The sequence below is a fragment of the Gigantopelta aegis genome, chromosome 7 (genome assembly GCF_016097555.1).
Source record: "Gigantopelta aegis isolate Gae_Host chromosome 7, Gae_host_genome, whole genome shotgun sequence".
Lineage (NCBI taxonomy): Eukaryota > Metazoa > Mollusca > Gastropoda > Neomphalida > Peltospiridae > Gigantopelta > Gigantopelta aegis.
The window spans coordinates 4,989,216-5,012,262 of NC_054705.1; the positions used below are offsets into that span (position 1 = coordinate 4,989,216).

The window sequence follows — 23,047 nt, forward strand, 5'->3', positions numbered from 1 at the left end:
ACCTTTTAGTAAGTTTTCCTATATACTTTCTTTTGATATTTAAATAGCCGATGCATTTTTAGCGCTGGTTTGTCGTAAAACATTCATTCATGTACTTTGGGCGAATGCGCTACAAGATATTTCCACACTGTATCGTATTTACTATGCACATACATTCATCGGACGTCTCCATGCTAATACTGATTACTCGTTGTCATTCGTCATAGTTCTCCCATAGTTCCAGGAGGTGGGATCTAGCTTAGTCGTGGAACTGAACAAAAAAAACCACCCCCCAAAACCCACACCAAAATCAAAACAGTACGCACAATCGCCTGCGTTGCTTCAATCTCGGGGTCGAACACTCTGGGCGAACTCGTTGAAAGTTGCATGCACCATTCAATGACACACGACTGGCATATGAAATATGTTGATGTCCTGTTCATGAGAAAATGCATATAAAAGGTATCGTGCTGTAATGTAGCGGGTGTTCGACATCCAGTAGCCGATGGCTAATTAATCAACGTGTTCTAGGACACGGGGACTAATAACAGCGTTCTGCTAATTGAGCTAATGGGGAACATTGCATTAGCTATAGAAAAAGTACATTTTTAAATACCACTACTGCTACCACTTCAAGTGAAGATATATATATCCCATTAGCTGTGGGCCACAAACAGGCGAGTATTAAACGTCCTGGCTGGGTTCTAATTGTATTTCTGTCAAAACGTAGGCACAAAAACATAATAAATAAATTGCCCCCCAGTGATGGGACTCGAACTAGGGACGGTCTGTACACGAGTCCAATGTTCTACAAACTGATTTAATAAGTTGATCTACATAGGTTTCTACATGGCACAGGCCTCTAAGCACATCGAGACAAATCCCCCGAGTTGTTGAGGTTGCAGAAATCTAATATCATAAACACAGTTGTAGTAGGTTCGAATTGTCCTAACTTTGTTTTAAATATTCGAAATAATAATAATAAAGCAACCCACCAAATCAAGAAAATCCAGTTTTACTCTTCATTTCAAGCAATGTTTATTTACTAGTATGTACACGCTATAATACATTTATTTAAATCCCAAACATGAGCATCGCTGTCATTAGAGGAATATATATGTTGTACAATGCGAAATATATATTCAATATTCTCGTTCCAGCCAGTATCAGTGCTACCCTGTCTATGAGATGGTGCATATAAAAGATCCCTTGCCACTAATGTAAAATGTAGCGGGCTATCTCCTAAGGCTGAAAGAAAAAATACCAAATGATTGATATCCAACAAGCAATGACTAATAAATCAGTGTACTCTAGTGGTGTCGTTTAATAAAACAAATTATATATCCAATATTGTATTATAATTGCTGGTCATTGCAATGCGATACAATAAGGTTATCTTGTTAACGAAATTAGTATATATCATCTACATCTAATTCAATGATAAGACAAACAAATTTTAACAAGCAGGACATCATATCTCCATATGCTGATCTCATGCTGAGCCTACGTTTTACAGCTATATCTTTTATGTAACTGATATAGAGAAATTAATGATATCCAGAATATATATTAATCCACTGGTGACATGCACAATATGTTTCTTCAGTATATTGTTACTGGGTGAGGACGGAAAAAAGAATGTTCATATTAATTTCATTAAAAGCGAAAATGTATCCTAAATATTAACTTCCATCGTGGGTATGGATGGAGTAGGGGTGCGATCATTGTTCCCACATATATTTATGTTCTGATGCCGATGTCATAAAATAATCTGACTGTCAGCCGTGACGAACTAGTCGATTATTGTCGACCACAATTACCCACATTTTAACCAAGTTACACTAAGACATGCAATATTTTATTGAATACGAAATTACAATCCCGTGATTGCTGTCCACTGTCGCTCTGCTAGATAATGAGTCCACCCATGTGCGCTATAGATGCGCTAAATGTGTTAATAATATTTCCCTTTAAGACCGCACAATCTACGAGCATGCAACTGTCCTGGTTGTAATTTCATAACAGTGAAGTTCGAGTTAAGGTCTCAAAACATCATAGTTTGCTTCTTCGTTTTCTGCAATAAACAAAATATATGAACATTATTAAATGAAGGAACAAAATATTTGCAAGCAATTATGAAAAAACATGGTGAATATGTTTTAGACAAGCTCATTTTCCCCGAAAATCTCTATCGTTTTTCCCATATTTGAGTATTATCCCCGTCTAGTACCTTTATTAACTGTTACACTTGTTTCTTCATAGGTTATATTAGTGAAAGACAGTTTTGTTATCATGTCCAGGTTAAATGTTTTAAATATATGATATATTGTCCCATGTTAAGTGTAATTTGAGCCTACGTGGATTAAACTAAGGTAAATAATACGTGTGAAATAAATTATAAATGTCAGGCAAAGTTTCAAGATGAAAATTAAAGATTGAAGAAATCTATTTTCTACTCACGGTTTTCATTGTTCCTCACAGACGTGCTGTCATATCTAAGGAATAAAAGCGATATCTTAAATATAATATATGACCTATTTAGTAACCTGGAAACAATGATACTGGTATTCCCAAGTACCTAACGAATAGACAATTTGAAAGACATACAAACCATTAATTCTCAGGAAGAAGAAACGTGTACACATTTTATGCAGTTAAAGGTGTATTTTCATCAAATGTGTTAAGTTTATGTATCAAATAGTTCAATCAACTGGGCTCGAACCTCGTCGGTGCTCGAGAAAGTATTCAGCCCATCGGGTAGTTCGACCTTACCATTCAGACAACAATGTATAGGTGTAACTCGGGACTTCGTGTTTGGTTCGAGCATTGCGGTGTATTCGACACTTCCGTGTTCGACCCAACGCGATTCTACTCTATTTATAAATGACTCCATTCTCGACGCCAGCTTTGTATCCTCCATTCCAATACTGTTATTTGCGTTAATAAGACTGATATAATACATGCAAAATACACTTGCAACTTGATAAAGGAAATGAATATTAAACACACAGTGTCGCGAACACAGCCACTGTTGTATGTCACAGTTAATTTTTTTCACCACTGACAATCAAATATTTTTGCGGTCTTGCATCTTTAAAACCACTTCCGATGACGTCAGACCTTTAAAGAGGAAATCCCTAATGCATACGTGAACGAACCAGTTTCTTGGATTGTATTATAACTTTTATTTGACGGCTATTTTCAGAAGCGGAATTTGGAATTAGTAACAACTGGTAAATATTTAACCGAATAGTAATTTATACCATAACTTACTTGTTTGCAAATAGTTTTACTACATTTTTTCCCACAAATATTATATGTTTTCTGACTTCATTTTGCAAGTTAGAAATCACACAGAACACGTTATTGTGCGATGTAAGACCCGCTCGACAACTAAACACTAACAAATACAAAAATATAAAAACAGAAGCTAAATTTTAAAACATCACAAAGAGTACTTAGAAACAAATATAAACTGAAATAAAAAGTATTCTGTATATAGTAGTATATATTTTGTTTCAAATATTAAACATGGTTTTTTAAATATATTATTTTTCATACTGTTTTTGTGATTAAGCTCGTGAAAAACTGTTTGAAATTTAGCACAGACACATAATTTATACTCAAGGACAGAGACTCTCAGTTTGGCCAGCGATGAAGTTAGACGTGGTTTCATGCGCTCTCAACTTACCACCCCACCTGGGGGGGGACTGATCGCTAGTTATGGATCGCTGTTGGAGTACCGCGTCGCGTACACCGGGTCACGGGTAACCGTGAACTTGGTGTATGGCGACGCGGCTACAGCCAAGAGGAAGGGAACTAGGAAGAGGAAACGTGCGCCAGGGGCGGCTCAGGCGGGGACAAAGCTGGCGGCTTAACCGCCAGTGGCGGTCCCGTCTGCGTCGCCGCCCCCACCACGACCAAACCGGACGGATCGACGGGAGGCGACTCGCCAACCAGCCGAACCGACTGTTCAGATGCGGGAAGTGGAGCAGCCAACCAGTGCACCGCGACCAGCGTCACCTCTTCCCGCTCGTCGTTCGTCTGCGTCGAGACCCCCACCCACGGGGGACTCCGCGACGGCGACTCTGGATGTTGGGGCTGTCAAGAGGAAGGCCGTGACCCCCCCCCCCCCCCCCCCGGAGGACCAACCAGCCAAGACGCGGCCTTCTACTTCCTCTTCGGGTGACTGGAGAGTGGCAGCGCGGAAAATCAAAGGCCAGTACTCTAAGTACTTGGTGGGAGACGTCACGGACCCCGACAGACTGCCAGGCGGGGTCTACGAAGAAAACTTCAAGACGTTTCCCGATGGCCACCAGGTCGCCATCCACACGGTCAAACTACGGGGAGTGGAAGCTATAGTAGTGACGTCGCGCCGGGATGATCTTTACCGACAGGGATTCCTCAGCCATGACATGGATAACAACACCATCCACAGAATCATGAAGATCGTCACCGGCGCCCAGTACCCACAGATGGTCCACTGCCTTAGCACCCACAGCTACAGGAGACTGGTGCCTCACTTTGAGGAGAGGAACAACATCACCTCCCCGTAGATGCTGTGCACCCAAACGGCCTTAACGAGGTCACTCGCGTGGACATATCGATCGGACTTTAAACTTTTAGATCTGCGTTCAAAATTTTATGTCGAAATTACTTCTTTTTTTTTTTAAATATTATTAAATAGTCCGATCCTCTCTTCTTTCTCTTATTTAATTTTGGACTGTCCTTCTAAAATGCTCCAAATTATATAAATATTCGACCGAGCAGTCAATTCTTTTTTTATTTTTGGCTTGTAACCTTTTAATTTTTTATCTATTAACTTCTTTACTAATTGCTATTTTCAAAATTCTGCCCAGTTTCTACCACCACCACCCCCCCCCCCCCCCCCCCCCCCCCCCCCCCCCACCCCCCCCATCCCGAGTCAGGACACCGATCTTATCGGAGGTCGGACTCGGGATGGGCGTGTTCGAAACCCTAGTGGTATATGGGCACGTTAAACTAGTTATCATCATCATCAAGGACAGATGTTGCAAATATGCAACAACCTCCATTTCTTTCGCGGGGGAGGGGGGGGGGGGGTGTGTGTATCTTAACCAGAACAACTTCAGAAATGAGTTTCAACTATAAATATTAATATTTCAACCAAAATTTAGATTTTATCCTGTGGACAGAATTAACTCGGCCCTGAGAGGGTTAAAATTGTGAGTATGAAACTTTACAAACTAAAACTGGATACAGTGGTACAATTTATTTCACTGAGAACTCTTGTATATTTAACCACACTATGGTGTTTTGTTCATATACACTGCCTTAGAAATATATATCATTGTTTTACATCACATTTTATTGTTGTATTTTTCATTTAATTCTTTTTCTCTCTTTTGTACTTTGCTTTACTGTCTCTTGTTCAAGTCGTTTATACCTTTTCCACTCTTAGCTGCATATATGATTAACATCTTAAAAATATAAATATCTATATGCAGTCATATACGTGCATCGTGTGCATGTGTGCGTCTGTGTGGGCGTACATGTGGGCGTGTAAAAGCCCGTGCACATATGATATTATATATAATTATGTGTATATAAAACGCTGTAGCATTGAGGTACATGTAGCTTTGTTTATGTATTCGTATGTGCGTGTATGCATGTATGTATGTGTGTAGTAATTGTAAATGGGAGAACTCAGGGATCGTCATCTATTGATATATATATATATATATATATATATATATATATATATATATATATATATATATATATATATATACACATCGTTAAAAGTGTATGTTTGTCTCTACATGACAGGCTTGTTTCGTGAGAGAGTTGAATTGCTCTCACTCATCAGATGTAGATTTAATTACACCGTCAACGGAAAGCTGATGACGTAATGGACTCTATGACGTTGAGGTTACGTCACTATGCAGGTCTATAGGTGATGTGTGGTATGCGCACAGAAGGTATTTGCGTCTGTGTCGACATGCTGATACGAGTTTATTCTTGGAGTTTAGTGTGCTGGTTTCAGGTTTATACATTATGAACAGTTTTTCCTTTAGGCAGAGGTTACATCGTTTGCTCGCTGGAGAGTATGATTTTGCTTTGGATAAAATTTTCCATTTAATGGTGTATGGGGTGAATCTATCCTTCAGTGTCCAAATGTACTGACTTAGCGCTGTTGCGTTCTTCTGTGTTGCGTTTTGAAAACTGCTCGTGTGCGCGGTATATCTCGTCTTAAATGTGTTCTCGGTCAAACCAACGTATGTTTCTTGCTTGTTGTCATCGAGTGTATTAACGGTAGCTTGGTATATTACTCCTTTCTGCAAGCATTTACCCTCAATATTATATATATATAATTAATTAATTAATTAATTGTAAATTGGTGAACTCGGGGCCCGTCAACCCCGACACTCGAGCATATCCGTGGATCTCGTTCAATATATTCTAAATTATTCACATGCAATAGTGACAATAACAAAACTTACACATGATCTCCTTTTTTCGATGTTGTACCTGCAATATAAACAAATGAATAATATACTTTATTAATTTACTCATTCTCCAGACTGTAGGCTTGACATAATCGAGTTAATCGCACGTCATAGTAACGGTCCGAGATAATTCTATTCACTTTTAAGATTTGAATGTAACGAACGGTGGTTTTACTGTAGCAAATTTAACTTCGCGATGTGTTAGTGGAACCAATGAAATAGAACATCTGAAATGGATAACGCACATATACACATACGCACGCACGCACACACGCACACACAAACACATACGTGCGCACACAAGCTCTCTCATACTCACACACATGCACATACATACACGCGCACACAAACGAACTGTTTCACACTATCACACATACACACACGCGCGCGCACACACACAACGGAACATATTTCTGCTCGGTCATTACAACGATCACCAACTTGCACTAAAGCAACTGATACCAACGCTCATGAAATGCAGTCGATGGTTGATATTTGTCCCTCAATCTAAATGGTATTGTGTGAAAAGAACTTGCTATTGTCAAAATATTTATCTATCTAAAACATCAAGTTTAAGGGGTATCCGGTATACAAGGATTCTGCCATATACTCATATTTAAAAAGGGGCCGTGACAAACGTCCGCTTTTCGGGGAATTCAGGTTTATTTAGTGTCCGATTTACACACACACCACACTACACAAACACACACACACACACACACACACACACACACACACACACACACACATACACATATTAGAGACATTTGCTTTATAGCAGAATCTTTTCGCAGCTGTTAACAGGATATAATTGTAATATTTGTTTATTATAGTATTGTAGACGAAAGTGTGAAAGCGACTGTACATACTCTGTGCACATTGTCGTCTTGCTACACAATATATAGTGACAGCGACGATTCCCACGGCAAGTCCGATCACAACGCCCGGCCCAACGGCAACACGAACGGGGAAACACGAATCTAAAAACAATAATAATAAAATGAAAATCAGAAAAAAATAGAAGAAGACAAAAAATCTATATTCACACATTGGTGTACTACATCATCACCTTTGAAAACTAGCGAGTTAAATAATTGTGTTGATGTAAATATATATATTTAAGTTCTTAAAGTTACAGTGTCTGGTTACCATATAATAATATCATGCACAAATATGAAATACAAGTTCAACTGCACTTTTGAAAAATTCGTGTGTGTTCGCTATGAACGGAGAACGTCAAAAGTATATGCTCGATTCGTCGCCTGTGCGGCCATTGCTCGGCAAACCACAAACGACAGCCTGTTGTCAATTTCAGTTAACAGGTGCGTTTGCGGATTTAAAATTGTAGGGTTCGTCTCAAAAAATTAAAGAAGAATTCTTGCGCTGTACAAAGAACGCTCGGTTGAGGATACGTGCTATTCTTTCGTTAAAACCGGTTTTGATCTTGACAACGTACTATCGACAATCGTACCTTCCCATTTAAGAATTAATATTTTATAAAGTGTTAGTAGAACTTTCAAAATTTAGTTTGTATGACACATTGATCATGTATATATTTTAATAAAATATACTAAAGTAGAAAATGGCCGTTTTCACTTTTTAATTTTATGTGTGGTAAAATCGACAAATTCAAATAAATATTATTTCGTTTGGAAAGGGTAAAGTTAGTTTGTTTTGTTTAACGACATCAGTGTTAGAGCATATTGATTTAATAATCATCTGCTTTTGGATGTCAAACGTTTGGTAATTTTGACATAATCTAAGAGAGGAAACGGGCGCATGTGCAGGGGGGAGGGTATTGGGGGTCGAAACCCGTCCCTGACCAAGATTAAAAGAAATTGAAATATATGTTCTGGGGGAACATGGCCCCATATAAACTTCGCTCAACGCAGTCTATAACCCCCAACCCCGCTGAAATCCCTACACACGTGCCTTGGAAATCAGCTACATTTTAAAAATATATTTTTATTTGTTTATTTTTGTTTTTTGTTAGTGTCACGGGGATCCTATAATACCCGTAACTGAATGAAACACGATTGTCCAAATATCTCTCCTAACTGTATATCTATTAGATATCTATGTAGCAGGCAGTTATACCCGCGTGGCTCGTCTAGGTATGATCAGAGATAAGATCTTATATAAAGTATATATTATTATAGCACGTTTAGTTCACTAGAAAACAACAAAAACACAATACACTTTGGAATCTGTATTAACCTACGCTGACAAATGTACTGCCGCAGTAGTTAATTAACAACAACAAATAATAACAACCCAGAACTGATCACTTAATTAGTTAATCTCTAGGTGTCTAGTTAACACAATATGCTAATCACCGTGACACAACACCCACACGTGTGATAATTGAGAAACGCATCCAGGTGAACTTGATTAATAAAGGAATTACAACTCTATTCCTAACTGGTTAATTTTTAATTAACCCTTATCTACTCATTCAGTAACCTTGTAATACAGAATTAATACTGGTACCTATCACAATAAAGACAATAACCTACAGTTTACCTAGGTCCTCCAGGATGACTGGTTAAGCTTTATATAATTTAGAACAGTGAGCCTACAGTGTACTGCGTCAGATTACCGGCAGCACCGTCTAAATAATATTGGTATAATACAGTATTAAAATATTTAAAGTCACATCAATCACATCAAGGTTATACATACAACAGAGCAGAAATAATATTTACCAAGTCCAAACGGACAACGTTCCCCCTGGACGCCTTCCTATGTTTCTCCCTGATATCTCTAAAACCCTAGCTATTTATTATAAACCCCAGTATCGCCTGGGGGTACATCGCGGCACCGAATACCTTCAAGTGATATTTCCACACAGACCAAGACGACAATTTTCCTTAGATGGCCAGACTTGCTGACGCCTAGTCGCCAAAATCACGGTTGTAAAAACCGCACTCGCGGAGGTATTACGTAACCACTGGCCACACGGCCTCCGAACCTGGGCTGGGTGTGTATTAGGTACAGCTCGACCACGGTAGCGCGGAGGCATTACGTAACAAAGTGCCCACCTGGGCTTAAGTGCATATTGGAAATGCACACGGCCCTCTAAAACAATTAATATCGCCACAGGCGAAAAGAAATAAGAGCATGTTCCGTCACAGTTAGCAAGGGATCATTTGTATGTGCCATCCCACAGACAGGATATCATATACCATGGCCTTTTATATACCAGTCATGGCGCACTGGCTGGAACAATCCCGTCGATGGGGATCGATCCTAGACCGACCGCGCATTTATAAAAAAAAAACACCACATTTTTAGGTCTAAGTAATGAATAGAAAAAACATATAGTCTTCATAAATGTTACGTATATCGAACATACCGGCCTCTTCCTTTACCCCTAGAGCGTTACGTAATTATTAACACCCACTTGCATGTAACGCGTATGCCAACCGCTGGTCACTGTCAAAATGTCAAGGCAAATCCCCCACCGACCCCTGGAAAGGTATTGCACCATACCTCTATGGATATAAATATATTTTGAAGGTATGAGACGACCCCTCAATCAACACAGTTAAATTTGTTCAAAATCACGTGAGAAGCTCAGCGCCTGCACAAATCGCGTAAATTCCCAGTTCTACTGGCGTCCCGCTAATTGAAGAAAAACAAGCTGGCCATTTGGGTTTGCAGTTGACCAAGATAATGTAGATAAGCGAGCATTGCGAAACTATAGCGATGTGGTGGACCTTTTATAGACCAAACAGAACTAAATCATCTATTCTAAATGCTTAAATAATAAACATATTCCAGACACTGCAGTTTTAAGCATTTGGCGGAGAACCTAAAACGTTTTCTTCTTTTTTATGTCGTCTACTTTGTTATTTTGGGGACAATGTTCTGAACAGATTTGGTTGAAATTCGGTAGGTTTTTAAGTACTTCGGTGTGTGTGGGGGGGGGGGGGGGGGGGATTACTTGTGTAGAATATATTATATGAGTATATGCGCGCGCGTGTCTGTGTTTGTGTTTAGACGAATGTACATGAATGTGCAAGGGATGGGGATTTTGGGCAGTGGCAAACAAAGTTCGTTGGGGTAGTTGTGTCATACTCCCCCAGAAGATGTAGTGAAACGACAATATGCTTGGAACAGGGAGGTTCAAATCCCAACCCTGCTCTTTGCACACGCTTATCAGTTCTGGGTTTTTTTTAGTGTTGTTTTTTTATGTTGTTATGAGTTTTTTGTTCGTTTGTTTGTTGATGTTTTTGTTTGTTTGTTTGTTTGTTTGTTTCTGTTGTTTTTGTTAGTTTGTGTTTGTTTGTTTGTTTATTTTCAGAAACATGTACTTACTCTCCACGTATAATTTGAAATATTTGTCAGCAGTGATCCCAGATCCTGGATTTCTCGCCGTACACTTGTAATACCCAGCCTCTTGTCGAGTGATGTTGGTCAGATGTAGACAATTGCCCGTAGAGATACCTCTATCCAGGTAGGTCCAGGTGTATGTACAATCCGGCTTGCAGTTTACTGAACAGTTCACTGTCACTGATCCAGATTCGTCTATAGTATAGGTGTCTTCAGCAAGGTTGAAGGTCATGCCACTTTCTAGAGGTCCATCTAAACGATAAATGTTAACCGTCAACCACATATCCTTGAGGCATCGTTTTCAAAGCAGATAAGCATTGAACTTGTGCAGTGCCGATTATAAGGCTATCATATGTGGTCAGAGTACACTAGAGGTAATGTCGATCCTGGGTCAAAGCTTACCGAGTGCCTGGATAAACAAATTAACCACCGAAGGTGTACATTTTCTATCCGACAAGACCACCTATGATGGAGTATTTCTTCTCATCCAACTATTATTGTGCCAAGGAAAGCGTGCTTGAACCTTAATTGGATATAAGCACGAAAATAAGTTGAAATGAAAATGAATACAATTTCTATATTTTCACTTTACCTAAAATACACCGGATTTCATTTTATGGTTTCCGTAGATCTATATATTTCATTGCTATGTATATAATAAATTTATATATATATATATATATATATATATATATATATATATATATATATATATATATACATATATCTATCTATCTATATATCTATATATTACCAGAGTCTGTTTCGGTATCGTCAGTATCATATATTACGAATACAAAATATGCATTATGCGAGCTTAATATAGGATATTGACGATACCGAAAGACACGAGCGTAATAACCTCTTTATCATATAATATCTAGCTTAATACAACGTGTTTTTGTAAACTGTACCCGCAACTTTAATTTCAGTCCGCCATTACTAGATATTCAAATGACGCAAGAATATGTGGCGCGGTGACTTTTTGAATGCAAATGACGTCAAACACAAATGACGTCATTTTGGATGTCCTTACAACAAAATAAACTAGTGTATAAAGTTTTTTCTTTGTTTTGTTTGTTTGTTTGTTGTTGGGTTTTTTTTTGGGGGGGGGGGGGGGGGGGGGGGGGGGGAGTACCTGAACGCCGGACAACTTTCAATGTAAAATTGCTATTGAAATGTTTTTATTTGATGACTATGAATGCATACGTCAATTATGGACTGTCACCCCGGTGCGTTTGCTTAAATGTCAATAAACTTAGTGCCGTGACCTCGATTAATTTACATCTATTTTGCAATGTTATCAAATTCTTGAAGTATGTGATCTGAAAAATATCACATACTTTGATTGCATTGAAAATGTAACATATTATATGGTATGATATGATATGATATGATATATATATATATATATATATATATATATATATATATATATGTTATTACCAGAGTGTTTTTCGGTATCGTCGATATCATATATTAGGAATAAAAATTGTATTATGCGAGCCTCTCTGAGCATAATAATCTCTTTATCATATAAGCTCAAGCTTAATACAACATGTATTTATGATGTCTTTCAAAAAGACACCGCGTCACATATCCTTACGTCATTGAAGTATTGGGTAATGGCTGACTGGAATTAAAGTTGCGTATACAGTTTACAAACACACGTTGTATTAAGCTTGAAATTATACGATAAAGATATTATTACACTCGTGTGTTTCGGTATCGTCAATATCATATATTAGGCTCGCATAATACATTTTCTATTCCTAATATATGATATTGACGACACCGAAACACACTCTGGTAATAACATACATACATACATACACACACACACACGCATATATATATATATATATATATATATATATATATATATATATATATATATATATATGTGTGTGTGTGTGTGTGTGTGTGTGTGTGTGTGTGTGTGTGTGTATGTCTATACTAGCTCTGCCAATTACTTTTTGACCGACCGTTCAAAATTGCGCCAGATTTCCTCAATCAAAATTGCGCACCTTTTCTCTTTGGCATATAATTGCTCCATTCAAAATTTTATAGTAAGCTCATCACGCTGTTCTTTTTTCATTTCAACGTTTTTATCTTTTTGTGTAATCATGGCCGAATCCATGAACTCTGTGGACAAGGCTTTTACTAAACTTGACAACAGCTTCAAAGAAATTTTGACAGCCAGCCAAAACCGTTCCGTGTCCCTCAATGGGTCTGGCCTACCGGGCTTAGGGTCGGAAGGCTACACCTGGGACAACTTAGATTGTACTTCTACTTCAACGAAGTCGGCCAGACGCGATTCCCCACTCCCCCGGACTCGATCATGTGACCCGGGGGGGGGGGGGGGATTTGGATGTTATCACTAACCACTAACACCCCCCCCCCCCCCCCCCCCGGTGCCCAGCAGGGGAAGATGGACGTTAGTGCGATTTCGATTGCATCACATGACTCTCGGAGCTCGGTGTGGCAAAGAGCGAAGAAGGCAGCTTTTTTCAAGATAGTGATAAAGGGGGGGGGGGGGGTGTGACTTGGGAAATACCCCCCCCCCCCGGGACTAGCATTGACAATAAAGGTAGCCAAACATCACATGGATCTTTGTCACTTATCGGCGAGGTAAGCGCCTCAACACACGATTCGTCAACGCCGTCGACCGAGCCAACATCTCAGCGGTAAACTACGCCACCCTCGTCCCCCTTGATGGGAGAGACCAGGAAGAGGAAGATACCCGCTGCTCGGTCGACACCACAGATGAAAACTAAAGGTAGGCTTGGTTTTAATGATTGTAATGACAGTGTAGATAACAGCACCCCCACCAACACAGTCAGTTCAAAATTCAAAACTCTAAAACCAGTTAGAAAAGAAAACGAAAACATTTTAGGATTGAGGAGGGTCTTTTTCGGATATTTGGATCCAACAGCCTATGGCTTTCAATTTTTTCAGCACTCAGTTGCGGCGAGACAGAAGATGTCCTATTCCAACCGTTTTAGAAACTATGTTTTCTTCTATTCTAGGCTCCCTAATGGGCAGTCTTTTGTTAGAGCCGCAAACGACACTGCTTTTGCCGCCGTGGGCCAGATATTTTCGATCCGCCCTACCCACGACTCCCCTGATGAGGTTGCTGTTATACTTAAACACTGTGATAAAAAGCCTACTGGTAGTGACAACATGGATATGTTTGTTGTTGTTGTTTTTTGTTTTTTTTATTTAACGACGCACTCAACACATTTTATTTACGGTTATATAGCGTCAGACATATGGTTAAGGACCACACATATTTTGAGAGGAAACCCGCTGTCGCCACTACATGGGCTACTCTTCCGATTAGCAGTAAGGCATCTTTTATTTGCGCTTCCCACAGGCAGGATAGCACAAACCATAGCCTTTGTTGAACCAGTTATGGATCACTGGTCGGTGCAAGTGGTTTACACCTACCCATTGAGCCTTGCGGAGCACTCACTCGGGGTTTGGAGTCGGTATCTGGATTAAAAATCCCATGCCTCGACTGGGATCCGAACCCAGTACCTACCAGCCTGTAGACCGATGGCCTGCCACGACGCCACCGAGGCCGGTCAACATGGATATGTGTAGTTCTCTTTCTACGGCTAAGTATTTTGAAACTTTTGGAACCGGACCTAGCCAGGACTCTGTCCAGTTCTAACCCCACCATTTCAGCTATAGACATGGTGAGAATTATTTCTGGACTTTATTTAAATAGGGCCCTAATACAAGTCCCCCCCAAGAAATTCTGTTAGAGGACATTGAAACAGCCACTGAAACGGCCTGCGGTGTACTTAGTGAACACCTTGCAGTCAAAATGGACAGCAAGCTCTTGACCAGAAGAAATATCTCCTGGTACAAGAATAAGGACTTAGTTGAACTTGACCCTTTTCAGTATAACAATACTAGTGTCGACTAGACTTACTATTTATAAAGTCTGTTCTATCTAGTATTGCTTCTATACCCATAATGTATAAGAGGCCCAATAAAGGTAAAAATAGTATCAATCATAAAACAAAAAATACTCTAAATAATAATAAATTAAATAATAGTAAACCAGTTAGCATTAACAATAACAATAATAAACAATATAAAATAGATGTTAAAAAGGGTTTGACTATATTGCAGTGGAACGCAAGGAGCCTGCGCGCCAATGGCCCCGAACTTAAAAAAAAATTTGGATTTAAATAAAGATATTGATGTTATTACCATTCAAGAGACCTGGATTCCAAATTACACAGCTAAACAGCTTAAAACAAAATTATTTACTGAATTTAAAATTTCCGGATTTACTGGTCTCTTTTTTAACAGTGGTTTTACATCTCGTGGTGGTATCGCTACATTTGTCAAAAATGGCATTTCCCACTCATTGATTGCTAATGTTGCCAGTCATGATACCATTGAATCATTGGGAATCTCTATTCATGGTAAAACAGATAACATTAATATTTTTTATTTTTATATCCACCCAGGGTCCACTACTAGTAAAATAACTGTTAATGATTTTTCGGCTATAATTGGTGACCATGTATCAAATCTAATTGTTTTAGTAGACTTCAATAGTAAAAATATACTTTGGGGTTCCAAGGTTACCAATAAATTAGGCTTGACTTTAGAAAATTTCATTGATAAAGTTGACTTAGTCTGCCTAAATGATGGCTCTGCTACTTTTCTTTCTGAGGCTTACAATGTTTGGTCCTGTCTTGACATAACTTTTGTTAACGCAGCATGGCAGCCAAATGTGAGTGGGAGGTGCTTGATGACTTGGGCAATGATCACCTTCCAGTCAAAATTACTTATAATGTTCAGGCTAATTTTAAAGATTTTAGTAAAGCTAAAGAAAGATTTAATTTTAATAAAGCAGATTGGCCTAAATTTAGAGCAATGTGTGCCGACTTAGATCACCAAGAGATGAGAGATAAAAAATTAGATAAATTTAATGATAATCTAATAAACAGTATTATTAAAATAGCTAAAATTACAATACCAACATATTTAAATAAATTAATAGAAAATCTGTCCCTTGGTGGTCAGATGAACTTAGTAAGTTAAAAAGTAAAAGAAATAAATTTAGAAAAGAATTAAGGAAAAATAAAAATGATATTAATATTAGGAACTATAAAAATAGTAAATATGAATTAATTCATAATATTAATAAAGCTAAAAAAAGCCTCATGGGAGCAGTTGCTGTGCTTCCATCAATTCTGACTCAAGTGTCAAAGAGGTCTGGTCAAAGATAAAACGTATTCAGGGGAAATCACTAAGCACTAATGCTATCCTAAAAAATAGCAAAATGTACAGAACTAACCAAAGTAAAGTTAATATATTAGGAGCAACCTTTCATTTCAAAAAAATTTAGCTACTTCAAATTATTCAGATGAATTTCAAATCAGGAAAATTAAAATAGAAAGAAGTAATCCTATTCCCCTGAATACAATATTTGGTAATGATGACGATAATTATAATGTACCCTTAAACCTACAGGAAATGCTCGCAGTTTTCGAACATCGAAAAGGCTCTGCTCCTGGGCCAGATACATTTTTTTTTTTTTTAGTCGGTATTTTTTTAAAACATCCCATCCTCGACTGGGAGCTTTTCCTGAACCCAGTAATTACCAGCCTGTGAGGACCGATGGCCTAACATGGAAACAAGCTGAAGTGTTTGCTTTACCAAAAAGAGGGAAATACCTCACTAACCCAAACAATTACCGTCCTATATCATTATTATCCAGCGTATGCAAGACCATTGAATGTATGGTAAACAACCGCCTTTCCCACTTCCTGGAAACTAAGAATCTTTTCACAGTTTTTCAAAGCGGGTTTAGAAAGAACCACTCAACCACCGATCACCTTGTACGTCTACAAATCGAACTCAGTGATGCCTTCAGGAAGGGACACAAGGTGGCCGGAGTGTTTGTGGATATTCAAAAGGCTTATGACATGGTCCGGCGACGCGGATTGTGAATAAAAATTTATAAAATGGGCGTTAGAGGAGCAATGTTTTCGTTCATTGTTCAATTTTTGGAAAATACAAGTTTTTTCACAAACTTTCAAAGCAGGAAGAAAAAAACCCCCCCAAGGCTCGGTGATTGCCCCTACACTGTTTGGTATTTTTTATTAATGATTTGGCTGAGGCTCTCACCGATACTAATAAAAGTATAGATACAAAATTAAGTATCGGGCTGTTTGCTGACGATACTGCCTTTTGGAGAGTTGGAAATTCTTATGACCACATTAAAAAAGATCTCCAAAAGGATTTAGATAATCTTGCTCGATGGTCAAAAGACTGGGGGGTAACCATCTCCCAATCTAAAACTAACTCAATTATATTTCATAAATCTCGTAAATGTAAGTCCATAGGGGACCTAAATTTAACTTATAATAACTCTGATATTAAGCAGGTACAATCCGTCAAATTCCTAGGTGTTACCTTTGATCACAGCCTCAGTTTTGGTGAGCATATTACTGAGATAGTTGCCAGTTGTACAAGATATATAAATTTAATTAAAATTCTGTCAGCTATCCCATGGGGCTCCGACAGAAAGACTCTTTTGGTGATCTTTGAGGCATTCATTGTATCTCGTTTACAATATGGAGCACAGGCTTTTTGCTGTGCCTCTGATGCCAAGCTTAAAAAGCTTGAGAGTGTATATAATAGAGCCCTTTCTATTATTCTTGGGTCCTCTATTTGTACACCCTATGATAGCGTCTTGGCAGAAATAGGAGTATTACCTCTTACTCTTAGAAGAATTGGTCAAGGAATAAAATATTTTAATAAAATTAGAAACTTAGTCCCTAATTCTCCTATAAATGTTCTTAGACCAGTTAAGGTTGAGACTGTTAGGGAAAAAACCCCCACATATCTGTAGTTTCATATATTAATAAATTTGCAAATGACTTCGAGACTACTGGTCTGCCGATTAGCAAGGCTAGTGTTCGCTGCGAATACCCTTGGCAGATCACTACTCCCGGTGTCAGATTTGATATCCGAGAGGAATTATAGAAAATTCAATTGCCCGTTTTAAAACAAATTCTATTTAAAGTTATTATGGGGGACTTATATCCGGATTACACTCATGTTTATACAGACGGATCTAAGGACCCCTTTACAGGTAAAACAGGTATGGCCTTTGTAATAAATACAGGTTCTAAAACTACAGTCATTAGGGCTAGACTGTCTGATAAAATATCAGTTTATACAACTGAATTAATGGCCATCCTTCATTCTCTAATTTGGATTTTAAATTATTGCAAAACTAAAGATAGCCCTGACAGATATGTGATTCTTTCTGACAGCCTCAGTGCATTGCAGGCTATAGGTGGCTCGCATAGTATACGTCCGGAACTTGTTAAAAATATATAGTCACTTTGGGTTTAAATAATATTAAATTTAAAATTTAAAAAAAAAAACTTCTCCCAACTGCAACATTATCGTTTTGATTGTACCGCCTATGCAAAACAACGGAAACAATTAATGTATTATTTTTTTTTAAATAATATTCCCTTTGACCCCAAACATTTGTTAAATCCCAGCAAGGAGTTTAAAAAGACTACAGATAAACTTCTGATTGCCTATGTCTTGGAGACAGGGAGAAATATACAGCTGTCTCATAAACTAAACTATATTATATAATTATATAGTGCATATGCCGTGAATAGACTTATATCTATTGGTTCTATATTGAACTGCTACTGATTATTGTTAGTAACTATCTATATAATACTAATATTTATCTTATGCCGTCAGTCGCTAGTCCATCTTCCCTCTGAGCACGTGGATATCGCGCTTGGCCGACTACGCCGTTTTAACTTTTCTACCGGTTTTAAATTGATTGTTATTTTATAATTGTAAATTAATTGGTTATATTGCTCATCTCCCTGATTTATTTTCTCTGTAGCATTCCTTGGGCCCGCGTTAGCTGGATGAGTAGCCACCATTGGAACTTGCCTCGGCAATATGCACTCACCTGGTTGGCGTAGGCCGTGTGAGTGTTGCAGATATATTAATACATTGTAATAAATTCTATTTTGAGTTTTGATCTGAGTCGCCCGTTGGTTTGGGTGAGGGGGGAATTATCCTTTACATGGGGTCATGTCAGTACTGCCTGGTGGCCCCAGTGCTGTGCTCCCCAATCCCTCTCGGCCGGCGCCTACGGGTCATGTTCTATCCACTCAACTTCTGGCAGGCTTGGCACCCAAAACCCAATATTAAATTAACAATCGCTGGATCTTTTGTGCCACTCTTCTAGTGGCACCAGCGATTAAACTTTTATAACCCTTTGGCGTTACTCAAAAGTGATGCCGGTTTGGGAAGTTATAATAACTTCCTAAACAACTAGTAGGCTGCCATGATTGGACTGAACTGCGGTTGTACACGGTGGGGGGCGGGGGCCGTCGGGGGGGGGGGGGGGGTGGGGGGTGATGGGATGCCTGGAGTTAGGACATTATTTGGGGCTATGGGCGTAGGCGTTTTTGTGTAGGGCTGGCCTCCCCTCCCTTCCGACCCTCACCTGGTCACACCAATGTTTAAAATATGATTAGCAGCCCCTTTCCTTTTTTAACCTCCCATGGGCTTTATGAATATTTTTTATGTTAATATTTTTCTTTAAGGGCGCAGCCAAAACTTATTAACCCCAATTTTCCCCTGTTTTTTATACGTTTGGCGTTAATATTCAAAATTTCAAAATTGACCCTATTTGTTAGGTTATACCTGGCCCGAGTCAGACCCTCTGGTCCTATCGGAGGCCGGACTCGGGATAGATGTGTTCAAAACCCTAGTGGTGTATGGACACGTTAAATTAGTTGCTAAGCCAAGCTAAGCTACTCAACTAAAATTATATACATTAACTGAATTGGAGATAGGTGAGTTTAACCTTTATTTTAAATAAATTTTAACAATTTACAAAAATTATATATTTATATATAATTGTATATATTATTTGAATTTGAATTTTTAGTGTGGTGTTGCATGTTGTATGAAAGTTTGTGAATGTGAGGTCGGCTTGGGATGTGGGGGGAGATTTATCTGGCAGTAAAACATCATCCCGCTACTTAGCTTGAGTTGTATATATTGTTCGTTTTAACATTTGGTGTTGGTTCGTTTTCAAAAATAATAAATGTTTTTAAAAAAGCGTGCCGTTTTTTTAATATGTTATTATTTTTATCATGATTTTATCCTTTTATGTAATAAAAATAAAAATTTAGCTTGTGCTAATCCCGTTTTCATCCTTTTATGTAATCAAAATAAAAATTTAGCTTGTGCTAACCCCGTAGGGCTAAATTTCTGTTTTAAATATTATATTTATTTTTTAGAAATGCCCGCTCTAAAATGCGACTAAAATAAATTATATTACATTAAATTCAAATTTTATATTAATAGTTTTTTTGTTTTTTTTAAATTAGGAAATTAGTTTGGTTTTGAACCAAATTTTTTATTTAGATCTGCGAGTCTTAATTTAATAATTATTAGTTCCCTACCCCCATTCCTAAAAATAATGAGTCAAAATTGTCCCGTAGTATTACTGTCTCGAGCCACGCCACTGGCTATCCAGAGACCTGGCCCGGGACAGTCATGCCTGAAACCATAGAGGTATATGGGCATGTTAAAGGTACTCTCTCTCTAAAATTTAACAGTGTTTGGTTCCTTATTTTTTTTTTTTTTGGGGGGGGGATCGCTTTGTCAGGTATGTTTGCACAGCAGTATTATTAAATAAATGTTAATTTAATAATTAAATAAAGATAATTTTAATTCAAATTTCTTTTAAAAAGTTTATGGTCAGGTACATTTTCTGAAAAAGTTCCATCGTAAGAAATATATCATGGCGTTACGTGTTTTTGATAGGAAAAGCGAAAGATATTGACAAACATGAGGAAAGATGTATATAATAAATATACCATTTCATATATGTATTTATGTGTGTGTGTGTGTGTGTGCGCGCGCGTGCGTGTACATATATATATATATATACATGTGCGCGCGTGTGTGTGTGTGTATGTGTGTGTGTGTGTGCGTGTATGTGTGTGTGTGTATGTGTGTGTGTATGCGTGTGTGTGTGTGTGTGTGTATGTGTGCGTGCGTGTGCATATATATACATGTGCGCGTTTGTGTGTATATGTGTGTGTGTGTCTGTGTGTGTGTGTGTGTGTGTGTGTGTGTGTGTGTGTGTGCACTGTCTATAATAGTATTGTTATTTACTTACACTGAACGATGAGACGTATACTGTTGGAGGTCACCTCTTCGTTGATTCCCATCTCACTGTTCCTGGCTGAGCAGTAGACATAGTTGCCATCGTGACATCTCTCTGGGACATAGGCTACATTTATGCTTGTAAGAAATGTATTCGTTTCATCGTTTGCTAAATGGCTGCAAAATGTCAGTCGACCTTCTATTCGCGTTCTTGATTTTAGTTTACGAACAGACAGATCAGTGGAGGATGTATCATTCAGTTTGAGGCTGATTTCCGGTTCCGGGTTGGCATTTCCGGTGTTGCATGTGAATCCATCATACTCTTTACCCTCAGTCACTGTCAGTACATCTCCACCTCCAGAAATGTTCAGTGATGCGCATTCAACTTTATCTGAAAGTAATATAAACGCACGTGTCCCTTGATGTGCATATTGAATAGACCGTCTAGCTGTTTATGTCTTGTTTACTGAATTGTTTAAAAGGACCAAGACACAATGATACAGCCGAACATGAAGAAATATAACGTATACTATGGGCAAAATAGTGTACTTTGTATATTAGTTTATCCTGCAAACATTATATACATGATGACTAAATACATTTTTTATATTTTCGGCCACTGACCAAAAATATAGATTTTGGAAACGGAACTACTTTTACATTGTTTATGATCAGCAAAGAAAGGTAAATTGTTGCTATTTAATAACTATATATTCCCTATTACCGTAGAAAATGGTACAATTGTATAATAAAATGGTCAATTTCAATAATTTTTCGAAGTATATAGGATTGCAGTATAAATAAAGTAATCCGACTTAAGGTATCGACTTTTACATGCTCAGTGCATATATCACATATTTACGAAAAGTACACAGGCGATTTAAATTTGGCATATCTTCCAAAAACTGTTGGATATACGTAATATATATCCCACTTTTCACTAACACAAAAATACAATTAATTTAGTTAATTAAAGTAACCTTATTTGTATCAAAGTGAAAACAATGTACTGCTTGGTAATATTTCACAATTATTGGAACCCGCACTAAACCATATCCAAAACAGTCTATGTAAGTTACGTTCGAATACAAAACTAATACAGAGTTTAACTTTAACTTACTTATAGCTGTCAAGTTAACAAAGTTGCTGTAGTAGTTTTGGTCGTAGTCGATGTATATAGTGCAATAGTAATCGGTCATCTCTCCGACGTTAACTGCTATGGTAATGCCGTATTCCTTGGACGTTGAAGTAGTATTGCTAGTTCCAGATCCACAAAATGTACTTGTTGTTCCAACGAGTTCCGATAATTCGATCTTATTTGCAGTACATTGTGATGCCTTCTGATAAAAATTAGCCAAGTTGCTGTAGGAATTGCGGCCTTGTACCCGACGTATATGCACACGATAGGTAAAACCAGCTGCGTCGCCCACTGTGCAGGATAATGTGACTTCCTGGTGATGTTTTGGTGTCACTGTTGAGGTTGTCAACTTCATCGTTAAGCCTGTGTGGATAGATGAATGCATTGCATCGTTAGTTACTACTAAACACGGACTATCTTTTATCCTACAACCACCGTTTCTATTGACAGAATATGATGATGGATAAATCAAAGTCATATCCTGCTACTAGCAGAATATGACTTTTGACGTCACTCATGTGACGTCACACGCATAGCTACATTAAAACATCGCTCATTTGACGTCTAGGACATCGTAGGCTACAATGTGGCTGAAATAACAGAAATAATAGCTTTTCCCCTTAATTTGTATGGTCTGCAGGATAAAGATAATAACTACTTCTTTATGTAATAATAATGAGTGTTGAAAATGAAAAAGCCATGAAAATATAATATTTCTTAGACGTTGTACCACACTTAATTTTAGCCCGAATACTCTTGACAGTAAGAGAGCTAGACGGACACTTGGACAGTTATCAATACACTTTTACCGTCGATAGCTGTCCAAACGTCCGTCTATCTCTATTACCATCAGAGTACTCGGGCTAACTGGTTGTTTTCCCAAACAAAATTTGTATAACCGCACACA

The 23,047-nt window shown here is 38.1% G+C and overlaps 1 protein-coding gene across 1 annotated transcript; it reads right to left on the reverse strand.

The window, feature by feature from the left end:
- Positions 1-999: 999 nt before the first annotated feature.
- Positions 1,000-22,529, reverse strand: LOC121377712. The gene is made up of 7 exons (XM_041505799.1): positions 22,123-22,529; positions 21,016-21,393; positions 10,788-11,054; positions 7,337-7,447; positions 6,462-6,489; positions 2,440-2,474; positions 1,000-2,053 (listed from the first exon to the last, which is right to left on the reverse strand). Exons 1-7 carry the CDS (start codon positions 22,523-22,525, stop codon positions 2,016-2,018), a joined length of 1,260 nt encoding a protein of 419 aa, XP_041361733.1. The 5' UTR covers positions 22,526-22,529; the 3' UTR covers positions 1,000-2,015.
- Positions 22,530-23,047: the final 518 nt, after the last annotated feature.